General features: G+C 53.7%; 1 protein-coding gene across 1 annotated transcript in view; it reads left to right on the top strand.

Moving 5' to 3' along the window:
* Positions 1–2,565: 2,565 nt before the first annotated feature.
* Positions 2,566–14,064, top strand: part of RAB6B (RAB6B, member RAS oncogene family) — a 71,749-nt gene continuing 60,250 nt past the window's right edge. Inside the window, exon 1 of the mRNA XM_016941965.4 lies at positions 2,566–3,048. Coding sequence (XP_016797454.1) covers positions 2,979–3,048 — 70 coding nt within the window. The 5' untranslated portion in view covers positions 2,566–2,978. The remainder of the gene's footprint in view (positions 3,049–14,064) is intronic.

The raw sequence follows: 14,064 nt of genomic DNA, 5'->3' as shown, positions 1-14,064 counted from the left end.
ACATGAATTAACAAATGGATCTCAGAAACATGATGTTAAGAAACATGCAAGTCAGGACAGAAAACACAGTTTGATACCTTATATAAGATTCAAAAGATGCAAAACAAAACAAAGTATTGTGAAGGACACATCCAATGTGATAAAACTCAAAGAAAAGCTAAGATTCTGGATTTCCAAGTTGCGGAGGGAGGAAGGAGAAGAAAGCACCTGGGGGCCTGAAAAGTACTACAATATTTGAGCCCTCCAGCTGTGTAGAGGGTAAATGGGCACTCAGAGTCATAGGTTTTCTTTGTAACTTACATATACACAGCACATACTAAATAGGAAGATTTAAAGAATTTTTTTAAATGGAACGCACAGATTCTATGATATGGAAGAAACTCTTTCTAGTGAGGTTGCCAAGCTGAGGTTCAGTGGCCACATTTTCCACCTGGAGAAAGTCTGTCTGCTTTAGGGCAGGTTAAGGACAAGACCCAAAATCAGGGGAGATAAGCAATGATAGTTGGAGGAGAGAGACTTGGAGCAGAGCAAACTTGGAGTCTCTAAGGCTCTCATTTCCACAGCATGATGACTGCATTCTGAGAGCAATGCCAGTATCTGCTCCAGCGACGTGAGCCCAGTAGTCGGAGCCGGGTTTTTGTCATTTGAACTGGAAGAATTATGACAGAGTCCCCCAAAGTAAGCTGGACCATAGTCAGCCCAGCTGGACCTGGTAAGCATATGGGATGACTTGGAGGCTTAGAGGTGCCCAGAGGGGCCCTGCCCCAGCCCTCCCTCCCCTACTGCCATACCACCTTACATGTGCAGGACCAGATGATCAGAGGAGGTACAGGACCTGCCTAGGCTTACCCAAAAGATGGTGCCTTTTCTGGCACACCTCAGCTGTTTTGTCTTGCCACCGATGATCTCATCAGGTCAGGATGAGAGGGTACAGGGAGACAGCACTAGATGTTAGGAGAAGGTGCAGGTTGGACGAGTGTTGCATGGCTGGGTACCTTGGCCAGTAGCTCCCTGGCCCTTCTTTGGAGGGATCACTTATAGAGACGGGAAGGGCTGTGACTTGGGAGTCTCCTCTCCTTTCAGAGCTTTCTTCAACCCCAAGCTGGATATGGTCTCCTAAGAGAGCAGGAGCCCCAGAGAATTGGGTGGGTGTCTGGAGGGTTACCCTGAGCCTGGTGCCAGCCACAACGGGGCAGATATTCTAGGTGATGACTTACAATCCCTGGGGTTCCAAACTAAAGGTAATTATGAGAATAGGACAGTTATTTTGATTTGAGTTCTAGATGTTCATTCAAACATTCAACAACTATTTCTTAAACTCTGAGCTATGTCCTTGGGATGCAGTGGTGGAGCTTCAACTACTGCTTTTATGGAACTTGTGGTCAGGTTTCTAACAAGAAATAGGAAAGAGATTCGAGGTGAGCACACCAGGGAGACAGACAAGCTTGCCCAAGCAAGCCCCATAAGTCAAAAAGGGGGTAACAAGTGTCCACGAGAAATCTGGAGGTGAAGGTTGTGTCTCACTCCTCTTTCTCTTTCTATAACACATGCATGCACACACCATCGTGTTCACCGACATGCAGATTATTATCTCAAATAAATGCTCACTGAACAGCCATAAATGAACAAGACCACGCTGTGGCAGAACAGTAAGGGACAGCTTTGTAAAACCTCAATTAACCAGCATGCCTTAGGCTCGGGCTGTCCTGGGAGTGTTTCTAGCACTTGGCGTCTGCTCTTTGCTCTCACCCACTCACAACTTGGTCTGTGTGCCTCGATGGACCAGGCGAGTAGAGGCCAAGGAGAGGTCGCCCACATGTCCTCAGATAGCTCATTGTCCAGATACACCTAATTGCCAGGGTGGGGAGTGGCATTGTCAGCCTGGCGACCCTGGGATCAAGAAACGCAGGGCACTGTCCTGGAGATAGTGGCACTGGCATTCAGAGCGTCACCGTTCCTTCTCTCCCATGGGGCAGGTTAGGATTTGGCATAAAATGATCCAAATGAGCAGCTGGTTTGAGGTAGGCGCGCCCTATATTGGCAGCTCCTCTCTCGCTGGCCAGGTCTGCGGGGGCACCCACAGACTCCACAAGAGGCCGCCCAAATAAAGGGTCTAGGCCTCGAGAGGGAAGGGCGGGCTAGAAGCCACGGGGGGCAAGAGTCGAGCCCCATCTGCGCCAAGTACGCCAGGTTTCCCTAGGTCTGACCGCCCTGACGCGCCTCGCCACACCCTGGCTCTCCCCCACCTTCGTTCCTTTCCGCCCTCTCGGACGACTGTGCTGTGCATCGGTGTCTCGCGAGGTGGAGGAAGGGACTGGCATCTAGGTTTAAAAGACCAGAAACAAATGTCCCCTGACAATTTCTGTCATTTTCTGGATTCAAAAGAGGGGTAGAGTGGGGAAGACAGACGCAGCGGGGCAGCGAGAGACGGTCCCCCCCGGGGGGCTCTCAGGGGTACGGCGAGGAGGTTCTCTCCTGCCCGGGTGCGGGCTCGGGTGGGCGGGCGCACGCCCCCCAGCCCCGCAGCGCCGCGGGCCCCGCATGACATCAGAGGCTGGGGAACGCACAGAGCGCAGGCGCCGGCGGAGGAGGCAGGCGGGAGGGGGCCGACTGGCGCGGCTCTGGAGAGCGCTCCTCCGCCCCGCGCGCCGTCCCTGCGCCCCGCTCCGCCCGCGCCTCTCTCCCAGCGCCGCGCCTCGGGCGTAAAGAGCGCGCCCCTCGCACCGCAGCCAGTGCCGACCGCAGCAGCCCAGCCCCAGCCTTCCTCCGCCTCCTCCTCTCTCTCCTCCTCCTCCGCCGCCGGACACGCAGCCGCAGGCCGGGGCCGGGACGCAGCTGGGGAGTCAGGGACGCGCGCAGCCAGCCCTTCCCCCTCCGGCTCCCGCACCGCCGGCCGCCTCCCCTCGCCCTCCTCCTCTCCCCTCCCTGCTCCTTCGCTTTTTCCTCCTCCTCCTCTCCCGGCCCCGGCTGCCAGCACCATGTCCGCAGGGGGAGATTTTGGGAATCCACTGAGAAAATTCAAGTTGGTGTTCTTGGGGGAGCAGAGCGGTAAGTACCCGGCTTAATCTCTTGGCTTGTCGCCGAGTCGACCCCCGCCGCCCAATCGCCCACCCCATTGGGACCCCCGGCCAAGGCTCGGAAAGGCCACTCCATGCCAGGGTAGAGGAGAGGGACAGGGATGGGGAGGTCGGGGCGGGGTCGGGCTGGGGAGGGGCCAAGGGTGAGGACGGAGGAGGCGCTGGAGCCTGGGGTGGAGGTGAGGGTGGGCCCTGGGTGGGGGGCCCGGGGTGTGTGTGCAGGTGCCGCGCTGCAGGGGGCCCGGAGGGCGGCGGCTGGCTCCGCGGCTGGCTCCGCGGCGCTGGCTAGGGCGTGAAGGAACCGGGCTCGCTGGCTAGCTCACACTGCGGCACCGGCTGCGGGCGACCGCGCAGGTGGCTGGGTGCTGGCGGGGGTGGGGAGAGCGACGGGCGCCCCCCTTGGAGAACGAAGCGAAGCTGGGGTCTGGCCGGGCCCCACTCCGCTGCACTGGAGGGGTGTTCCCTGCGGACCCTGCTGGGAACCATGCGAAAGGGCACGTCCAGGGCCTGGGACAAACAGCCACCGGGGGAGAAAAGACCGACACCTGTCTCTGCTCGAAAGAGCGAGTGCAGGCCATGAGGGAACGGGGCGCCTACCTCCCCTGGCTCACGTCCGACTGGGCACAGAAGGTTCTAGACCCGCTGCCCTTCGCCGGCGCTTGTTAGTCTCCTTGCTGCCCAGGGATCTGGGCAATTGCAGTGAGGGCTACCCCAACTCGAGGCGATTTGGGGAATGATACAGGGGCACCTCACACCGAGAGGCTGTGAAGTCTCGCTCTGGGCAGAGAAAGGCCCAGGCGACACGCCCTGCCTAGCTTCCCAGCACTCCTCCTGAGAGCATCGGTGGATTCTTCCCACCCCCACCTCCCAGCTCACCGCCCTTCTTGGGGGAGGGGAGGTCACCCTGGCAGTCGGCCAGAGCTGGGGGAGGGGGAGACTGCTTCTCCGCTGCCCGGCTCCCTCCCCAGGAAAACATCTCTGAAAACCAGGTTAGTCCCTAGAGGCGGGAAGCCTAGATTGAAGGGCAGGGACCCCTCTGCCACCTGTAGGAAGGAGTGGCTTTCAGAGCATCCCTCCAGAGGCCTCTCGCATGGGGCTGCAGGGAGACAAACTGAGCTCTGGTCAGCTCTGCTCTGGGAGAAGGCTGTCCTTGCGGGACAGGACCCCAGCTCTGCCTCTGCAGACCAGTCCTGTTCACCTGGGTTGGTGCCTCTCTGACAAGGGGGGCCAAAAGAAAGGCAGCTGTGGGAGGACTGGGTGGGCCCAGGAACAGTGCTACTGTGCTGTGTGTACATAAGGGTTATGGAGGTCACGTGGCTGGCTCCTGTCTGCTGATACTCATTGCCTAAGATGGATGGTTCAGAGAAGGACGTTAGAAGGTAGTGTCCAGGCCCAGTATGGAGATGGGTTTGGGGGACAGGCTGGGCATTTCAGAAGAAGATCCACTCAGCCAGCCAGCGTTTGCCCTGGATTCTGATTGCCTGTTTTTAATAGATCCCAGTTTCATAGAGCTGACCATACCCTGTGTCTGGAAGGGATTTTGGTGGTATTCACATCCCAGTGCTAGTCTCACCCGGCCTGGAGCCCTGGGAGATAACCTGTAGGGATCAGGCAGCCTGGGGGTTGAATTCTTAGCTGTGTTGTCTTTAGTAAAATTTGAGGCCTCTCTGTGACTCACTTTCTGTCTCTGAAAAATGGTTGCTTGAAGACAATTCTCTTACTTCTTCATGTTTCTTTAGTGTCTCTCAAAGTGCCTGGACCCTGGTAGGTTCTCAGCAAACATTTGTTCTAAGTCTGCACAAGCTTCAGAAAGGACTAGGAGTTTGGTGAAGAAAGTGTCTCTGGTGAGTTTGAGGGAACATCTGGGCTCCTTCAGAATCCCTGATGAACGGAGGCCCCTGCTGGGCTCCACAGACCCCCTTTGCTCCCAAAATCACAGAAATGAGAGCTGAAGCCTAAGAAATGAACCCACCACCTCTCCCATATGTTCAAATGGGAAGTCTGAGCCCCAGGGAACAGGGAGGCCTTGCCTGGAGTCCCAGAGTCCCATTGTGAGTTGCTAATGCTTCTGGGCTGGAGCCCCACCTCTCATTTCCAGTCCAATATTTTTCACTAGCGTGTCATTGTGAAGTAAGATGACCTTGAATTGGGGAAGCCAACAACTGGCGAGCCTCCCCAAGAGGGAGTAAGGGTTGCTTCTGTCCAGCCAGGCTTATGGTTGGGGCTTGTGACTGGTAGGAATGCTGAGTAGTTGGTAAGGAGCAGGGTTGTGAGCCCTTGGAACATGGTCATTAGAGAGTCACTGCTATCAGTGAGATGGGCTGCTGGCCACCCTGGTGCCTTCTGTCAGGGAGTCCCAAGGCCCTGAAAAGCCTGTTTCCAATTTGTTGCATTGTTAGTGGGTTCTTTTAGGTTTTACACAGCTTTTGAGTTAGGTAGGGGACATGTATGTGCATCTCTAAGCCTTATGGGATGGGGAGTCACCTCCACAGCCGCTTCTTCTACCTTGCCTGCACAGTTTTGCATCTGTTGGTCATTTGTGCCAGCATTCTCTGCAGCCTGTGCAGTGGAGAGAGCCTCCTGAGGGCTGGCCCTCACGCTGGCCCTGGCTCGCTCTTTTTATATGACCTCGGAGGTCCCTTATCTTCTGTGCATGGGGGACTTGGGCCAGCTGAGCTCAGCGGAGTCTTTCAGAGCAGCATGGGCTTGCCGATATGAGCCGAGTGCCCTGGAGATGGGCCAGGGGAAGGAGCTGGAGGGATGTGGCTTTATCTTATTTCCTGTGCCTAGCATAATGGTGGCATTTCTCTAGCCTGGTGGGCAAGGGCAATGGATTCCCAAGAAGAGTGGCGTGCATGGACCAGGGTGTGGAGCACACCCTGGGCCAGATAATCGCAGGTGGACATCAGGTCTTTGAAGATACCAGGGAACTGGTTTGAATGGGAGGCCCTTGAGAAGCCACTCTGGAGGAAATACCTCAAGCCAGTGAAAGAGCCCCCTTCCTGGCAGCTGTCCCCCTGGCCTGTGGAATATAGGCTGGCTGACAGTGTCAGCTTGGCACAGGCTGGGATTGTGGGGAGGGTGCTGTGGACCCAGGATGAGAGATTTCCTTGTGGCAGGGAGGCTGTGGAGTCCCACTGGTGCCAGATGGCTCTCTGGGCCTACTGGGTATGCCCCTGTGCTGATGGCAGTGGTAGGAGACATGGGAGGGCGACATATGTCAGTCCCGACTGGGGCATTTGATGGCGTCCGAGAAGACAAGCAGGAGCAGGTGTTTGAGGAGGGGAGAGTGGGCCTGTGGGACCCACGTCTTCCTCCTAAGCTCTAATGGCATTCTGTCGGCTTTTAGGCCTTACTTGGCACATCTCAATGTGTGTGGTGGGAAGGGTCAGGGATGCATCTGCTGTGCACTGTCTTCTTCTGACCTCCCCTTCCCCAAGACTCTTCCAGCAAAAGCAGGAAGACTGGATGGAGACGCAAAAGCTCTGTCTGCTTTCCTAGCTGAGGACGGCAGGCCAGTTTCTCGCTCTGACCAGCCACCTGCCTGCCCTGCCCCTGGTATTGTGCTGCTGGAGGTGCTGTCCATTTTGAGCATAATGTGAATAGCATTCCTTGGAGCTGTGCAATGAAGCGACTATGCAGGCAGCTGCCTTTTTGTTGCTCAGTTGTTTAGTCATTTGTTCATGTATCCTTCCGTCCCGCTCCTTCTCTCTCCTGTCCTCCCTCCATTATCTGTTTATTTATTTATTCTTTGAGCGTATTCCTGCCCTCCTGGAACTTATAGTCCACTGGGAGCACAGCCATTTGTGGATATAATTACAGTAAAGGTCTATGAGAGCCATGATGAGAGAAGAACAGCTGCTACTGGGGCCTAGAGCAGGGGCGCCTGACCCGCCTCTGGGGGCTGGTGTCAGAGGCAGCTTCGGTAGGCTAGCAAGGGATGCTTCTATAGGCAGTAGGCTACTGCTACTTCATCTTTGGGCTGTGTGTAGAAAGTAGGTCTTGGAACAAGCCCACCCTACCCAGAGGGCCTTGCCTGTTCTTCTACTCTGCCCTGTAGAAAGTGTATGAGGTGGAGGTTCAGAGGACAAGGGTGACTCTCAGGTATCTGGCTTGGTGGTACTGAGTTGGGGCTGTCCCTGTACTTTCAGCCCATTCCTCTGTGGTTAAGGGTTAATGATCATTCAGTGGCCCCCACTGCCTGGAAGGCTCACTCCTCTGCCCGCAGCCTGACCCATCCTGACCCCTGCCCTCCCACTAGCCACACCATGGAACACCTGCCCTCCTGCAGGGAGCCCTTCATCAGCCTGGTAGATGTGCCAGCAGCCCCTCCTAGCAAGTTTCCTCCTCCCACCAATTTCCAGACTTACCTGCTCTTAGGTGCTCACTTCCACTCCTGCTCCCCTGGGCTACCAGCCCACCTGGCCACACACCATGGCATAGCTTTGGTTTTCTCTGAACATTTCTTAAATATAATCATATGCTTCCCCATGACCCGTCTTCTGTTGTCTCTGTTAGCTAAGGATTTTAAAATGTTAACTTTTTCAGGTACAAAAACCGTAATTGAATTTTAAGCATCTTCTGAGGACTATGTCTTAGTCATCATTTCACCCCTCCCCACCTGCAGGTGGTTTGTGCTTATTAAGTATCTTGATTTGAAAATGATGAGATTATCCTTGCTGTGTGAGATTTGCTGATGGCCCATCAGTAGATTAAAAGTGAAGGAAGTTGAGGTGGCTTTGAAATAGGATTCCTATTTCAAATTCCTGACACCTGCTGCTTTTTTAAGCCAGATTTTTTTACCAGTAATATCTTAAGAATCTTGGCTTACTGCAACCTCCGCCTCCCGGGTTCAAGCGATTCTTGTGCCTCAGCCTCCCAAGTAGCTGGGACTACAGGCCCACACCAACACGCCCGGCTAATTTTTGTATTTTTAGTAGAGATGGGGTTTCACCATGTTGGCCAGGCTGGTCTCGAACTTCTGACCTCAAGTGATCTGCCCGCCTCAGCCTCCCAGAGTGCTGGGATTATGGGTATGAGCCATGGTGCCCAGCTGGATCATTTAACCTTGGTCATGCCCAACTCACAATTCATCTCAAAAAACCTGAAGTTCTTGGGGGGCACTTCCTCATTCCTAGTCTCTGAAGAAATACATGAGAACAACCAGGCCACCAGAGGTGGAAAGGGACACACCAGACCTCAGCTTGCCAGAGCTCACTTTGACATCTGGAAGAAATCACCCTGTTGCCCTGAGCCTTAGCTTCCTTCTCTTGATTTCTCTCCTCCCAATTTTTCTCCTTTCCTCAGTGGCTGGCATAAGAAGGGGCACCTTTGTGGAGGTTGGGTACAGACCCAGAACCTTTGCTTTTTTATTTGTTTAAACAGATGTGTGTGAGTGAGAGAGTCAGACAGACACCAGGATGAGAATTAACCTGTACTTGGTATAAGAGGAAGGTGGCACCTTTAATCTGATGAGGCATAGCAAGAGAACTTGCCAGCAAAGAAAAAAGAAACTTAGAATATGTTCTGGCTGCGTAGATGTAATAATAATTACTGTCTTTTGCATGATCTGATGATCATTATCATTTGCAGCCCCCAGATTATAATGAATCACATTAAATTATAACAAAATAAGGCTGGGCGTGGTGGCTTACGCCTGTAATCCCAGCACTATGGGAGACCAAGGTGGCAAGGTGGGTAGATCACTTGAGGTCAGGAGTTCGAGACCAGCCTGGCCAACGTGGCAAAATCCTGTCTCTACTAAGAAGTACAAACATTAGCCGGGCATGGTGGCGCATGCCTATAATCCCAGCTACTTGGGAAGCTGAGGCAGGAGAATCGCTTGAACCCAGGAGGCGGAGGTTTCAGTGAGCCGAGATGGCACCACTGCATTCCACCCTGGGCAACAGAGCAAAACTCCATCCCAAAATAAATATATATATATATAAAACAAAATAACCTTATTGTCCTTTTGTTCCTTATTCTATCCCTAAAATCAGTCTATGACTATCTTTAGAGATGTTGCCCCGACATTGCAAACTTTGCAAACTGGCCGGGGCCAGGCCCAAGGGTGGTAACATTTATATCCCATCCAGGCTGCAGATTTCCCCTGTCCTCCCCACCCAAGTCGTCCGTTGTTGCCGAATGCATCAGCCATTGAATGTGTAGGGCTGTCTGGTTTCAGTGTGGATAACTTTGGGAAATTATTGGACAGAACCACTGGGGAAGGTGAGAGAAGGCTAGGTAGAACAGCAGAATTCATAAACATTCAGGGTGGACTACCGGGAAAGCTGATGGGCATTTTCTCTGCGTCTGCCATTCTTTTCCATTTCTCACCACAGGGAAGAGAAGCTGGGGGAGCTCTGGTGGAGGTTGCCAGGGAGAAGTACCAGACACGCCCTGAGATGGACAGCTTTTGTTAGGGTGGAAAGACAGGCTGCCAGGAAATGGGGCTCCAAGCAGGGCCTGGGGACTGGAAGCCCCTGGGAACTTGGAATGCCAGGCCAGTCTTTGTTTCCTAGAACAAGGGAAGGAAAAGATGAAGACTCACAACTCTTAAGGACTCCTAGGATGTTCTTTACCATATCTTGGGGTTTGAGATTTCAAAATTGTTTTCATTATTTTAATAACTTTTGCCCTAAACAAAGTAAGATCTTTTTAAAAAATATTGACTGATATACATAATTTAGCATTTTAATAAAGTGATTTATTTTTAGTAGAAAAACTTATTTATTCTGATCTCTTGGTAACAAGGCCAGAGGGAGCCCAGGTGACCAGATCACATGCTCTGGGCCAGCCATCACCTGTCCCAAGGGGCTGACATACCTAAGGGACAGGCCCAAGTCCTGAGGAGGCAGATGATACCTCACCCCTGAGGGCAGAATAGAGCTTTCAAAGCAAAGGTTACTTCCAGGAAATGCATAAAAAGAATGGCAGCTTGTGTCCTTCCTCACATGAGTTCACTCACATGGCATTTATTGAACATCCACTATGCCGGAGGCTCCACACAGGGCACTTTTTATCTTCCCAGCCACCCTGTGACGGATGTGGGATCATCCCTGTTTTGTGGGTCAGGAGGCAGAGGCTCAGAGAGAGCTGGCCCTGCCCAAGGACTCACTGTGAGTGTGGCAGAATTAGAATTCAGACCCAGGTCACTGTGAGAAACACAGTGGACTATCAGACCTCTTGCCTCAAAGGCAGCTTCTGGCCTAGGACTGGAGCGGAGGAGACAGAAGAACACTGAGGTCTTCTGGACACAAGGTCTGCTGTGCATGACTCGTGGGGAGTGTTTGTGCCAAGCGCTTTGCTAAAGAGGAACCTGCGGGGCCCTGAGCAGGGAGAAGGGAAGCAGGGTCTCCGTGTGGGAGCTGCTGGAGCTGGTCTTGCACAGCAGGCACCCTGTTCTTCCATTTGTGGTGCTTTGAAGGAAGTTGATAGAGCCTATGGGGGCAGCTAAATCCCTCCCAAGTCAGCCCTCAGCCCACTGCCATGGTTCTAGCTGAGAACTAATTACTAACCAGGGAAGAACCAATTAAACTAAATGGCTGGTTCCCACCTACTCTGGGGTAACCCTTTCCTGGCCACATCCTCTCTTCTGGCTTGGAGATACCAGGGCCCTGAAGACCCTGATTCTATTCCCGGTCTGTCACTGGCTGGCTGTATGTTGGATAAGCCCCAGCCCATCTCTGGCTTTCTCCGTGTATCCCCTCAAGGCTACTGGGCTGGGTGACCCCTTGGGCCAGTGGAGCTCTAACTCTGGTTCTGCAATTCAGTGCCAGCTCTGAGTATGAGGCCAAGCCAATAACACTCCCAGCCTGGAGACAAGCATGCTGCTGGTGAGAGGGGCTGCAGGAGTGAGATGTGGGATCAGGGGCTCTGCCGACTGTTGCCCCCAGAACTGTCCTGGGTCCCACATGCAGGATCCTCTCCAGCCTACCACCTCCTCTCCTGGGAGGCATTCCTGGCCCCCTACACCTGAGTGCAACCCTCCCTGGGGGCACAATGTGGGGGAGGGGCATGCTGGCTCCCTTCTGCTGAAGATGTGCTTGGCTCTGGTTGCCAAGCAACAAGGATGGGGCTATCCTGCACTTCTGCTTCCAGGAGGTGTGTCTTCCACACAGAGAGGAACCATGATTAGGACGACAGGGCAGGTGACACCTCCCAGGTGCTCCTAGCCCAGGGGCACCCCTTTCCACAGCCTGGTGGGAGGGGTAAGCTGGGAGGGCAGGGAAAGGACAGAGCCAAGAGGGGTATATGGTGTCCCCAGCAGACCTAGGAGGGCTTAGAGACCCGGCCCCAGCCCCAGCTCCCACCCCCACCCCATCATCATATTGGTCCTCCTGCATCCTGGGCTTCCACCTCAGCCCACCCCTCTGCTGAATGGATGGTGTTGGTGTGCAATGGCACCACCTGTGCTCATTTTCCTCACCTGTGCAGGAGGTTGATCATTACCTTGTTGGGGTTCCAGGAAGATCAAGTACATCTATACATGGCATGTGATTAAAGCGCACATGATAAAAGCTCAGGTGATAGGTAATTTTGTTAATGAAATAGTAACAGCAATCTCTATCTCCTCCCTCCTTGCAGAAGTAGGGTGCGAGATTTTGAGAATCATTGATCATTTCTGTATTGTGAACTGTGGGGTCTACATCCTCGTGATCTGGCAGGAAGAGCTGCTCATCCCGTTTTATAAAGAAAGCGAAGGTCTGCCAGGTGAAGGCTTTTACACAGATGAAAGGACCCTTTGACTCCCTGGCCAGTGTTTTCCCCAGCTCCCCATCCCTGCTCAGAGACAGGCTGGCAAAAAGTGGCACAGACTCACCATGCCTGCTCCTCTGGGGCCACCAAAGCTGCTCAGGGGAAGAGCACCTCATCTTCACAGCTCCGTTACTTCCTGTAAGGAGCTCAGCCAGGGTGGAGTATAAGGGCAGAGGCTTTGCAGCATTGGGGTTATATGCCTTCAGATGTGTGAGGTCGGTAGTACTTGGCCCACAATAAGCAGGCAACAAATCTCAGCCAGTATTAAGATTAATATTACATACACAAGCAAGGCTATGGGCGTGATGTGCTTGGAGGAGTCAGGGAAGGCTTTCTGGAGGAGGTTTTGCATAGTGAGTAGGAACTCACCAGCAAACAAGGGGAGGCACTGAGGGCAGAGGGCCTGACCATGCCCAGGCAGTGAAAGGCTTGGGGTTTCTGGGGAATCGGGTGTAGTTCAGGGTGGTGGGATTCTGGTGCGGGTGGGGAAATGGTGGGAGAAGGGGTTGAGCCTGGAGGAGTCAGTAGGGTCAGGCCCTGGAGGACCTCCCTGCAGGCAGTGGGGATCCTCTGGGGAGTTTTGACCCAGAGGGACATGCTCATGGATTAGAAGGTGAAGGCAGAATGTGTTCTGATTGGAGGCAGGAGATCCAGGTGGCTGAACTAGGTCAGAACAGAAACATTCCGAGGATGGAATTTATAGAGAGGGCTTGTAAACTTAAGCTTCCTTCCAGTTCTGAAGCTCAGCTCCACTGCAGATGTATATTTTCTTGATTCTTTCTCTTAGAATGAGGCCTCAGGAACAATGAAGGATTGTAGGGGAGGGACTGTTGTCTCTCTCTGCAAGGCCACACTGTACGCAGATGGACCAAAGCTAGCCCCTTTAAGCTCCCCTGTCCATCCTATCTCCACAGTGCCCTGGGTTCCCTGACTGCTCTGGCCTTCCATGGGTGTTCTGCGGGACTGCTGGCAGCCCTTCCGGACTCCTCCCCCTCTGCTACCTGCTCAGGTTGGATGTGGCATATGACCAGAAACTGGCCATTGGGTGTGTGAGCTCCCCTATCCTCTGGTCATTGGATGTGTGAGTCCCCCATCCTCTGGTCATTGGGTGTGTAAGTCCTCTGTCCTCTGGTCACTGGGTATGTGAGTTCCCGTCCTCTGATCATTAGTGTGTGAGCAGCCCATCCTCTGGCCATTGGTTGTGTGAGTCCCCCGTCCTCTGGTCATTGGGTGTGTGAGTCCCCCGTCCTCTGGTCATTAGGTGTGTGAGTCCCCTATACTCTGGTCATTGGGTATGTGAGCCCTCCCTCCTCTGGTCATTGGGTGTGTGAGTTCCCGTCCTCTAATCATTAGTGTGTGAGCAGCCCATCCTCTGGCTGTTGGATGTGTGAGCCCCTCGTCCTCTGATCATTGGTGTGTGAGCAGCCCATCCTCTGGCCATTGGATGTGTGAGTTCCCCATCCTCTGGTCATTGGGTGTGTGAGTCCCCCATCCTCTGGTCATTGGGTATGTGAGCCCTCCCTCCTCTGGTCATTGGGTATGTGAGTTCCCGTCCTCTAATCATTAGTGTGTGAGCAGCCCATCCTCTGGCCATTGGATGTGTGAGTTCCCCATCCTCTGGTCATTTGGTGTGTGAGTTCCCCATTCTCTGATCATTGGTGTGTGAGCCCCCCATTCTCTGGTTATTGGAATATATGAGCCCCGCCGTCCTCTGGTTATTTGGTGTGTGAGTCCCCCGTCCTCTGATCATTGGTGTGTGAGCCCCCCATCCTCTGGTTATTGGGATATATAAGCCCACCTGTCCTCTGATTATTTGGTGTGTGAATCCCCCGTCCTTTGATCATTGGTGTGTGAGCCCCCCATCCTCTGATCATTGGTGTGCGAGCCCCTCATCCTGTGGTTACTGGGATATGTGGGGCCCCCTGTCCTTTGGGCACTGGGTATGTGAGTCCTCCATTCTCTGTCATTAGGTGTGTTTGTGTCCTGTTCTCTGGGCACTGGGTGTGTGAGCACCCCTGTCCTCTGGTCATTAGTTATATGAGGCCCCCTGGCCCTGTTATGCAGCCTCCTGTCCCTCCCTGTCTCACTGGACTTCTCTTCCAGTGGACACTTGATCACTTCCTTTGCTTTCTTGGATATTTTCCCCTATGCCTGTCTGCTGGGTTCCGTCACCCCAGCAAGCTCCAGAGTCCCCAAGGACTTGAGAGAGAGCAGCATTGTAGAAGGGAGT

Source organism: Pan troglodytes, chromosome 2 (genome assembly GCF_028858775.2).
Source record: "Pan troglodytes isolate AG18354 chromosome 2, NHGRI_mPanTro3-v2.0_pri, whole genome shotgun sequence".
NCBI lineage: Eukaryota > Metazoa > Chordata > Mammalia > Primates > Hominidae > Pan > Pan troglodytes.
This window is presented reverse-complemented; position numbering and strand designations above follow the sequence as displayed.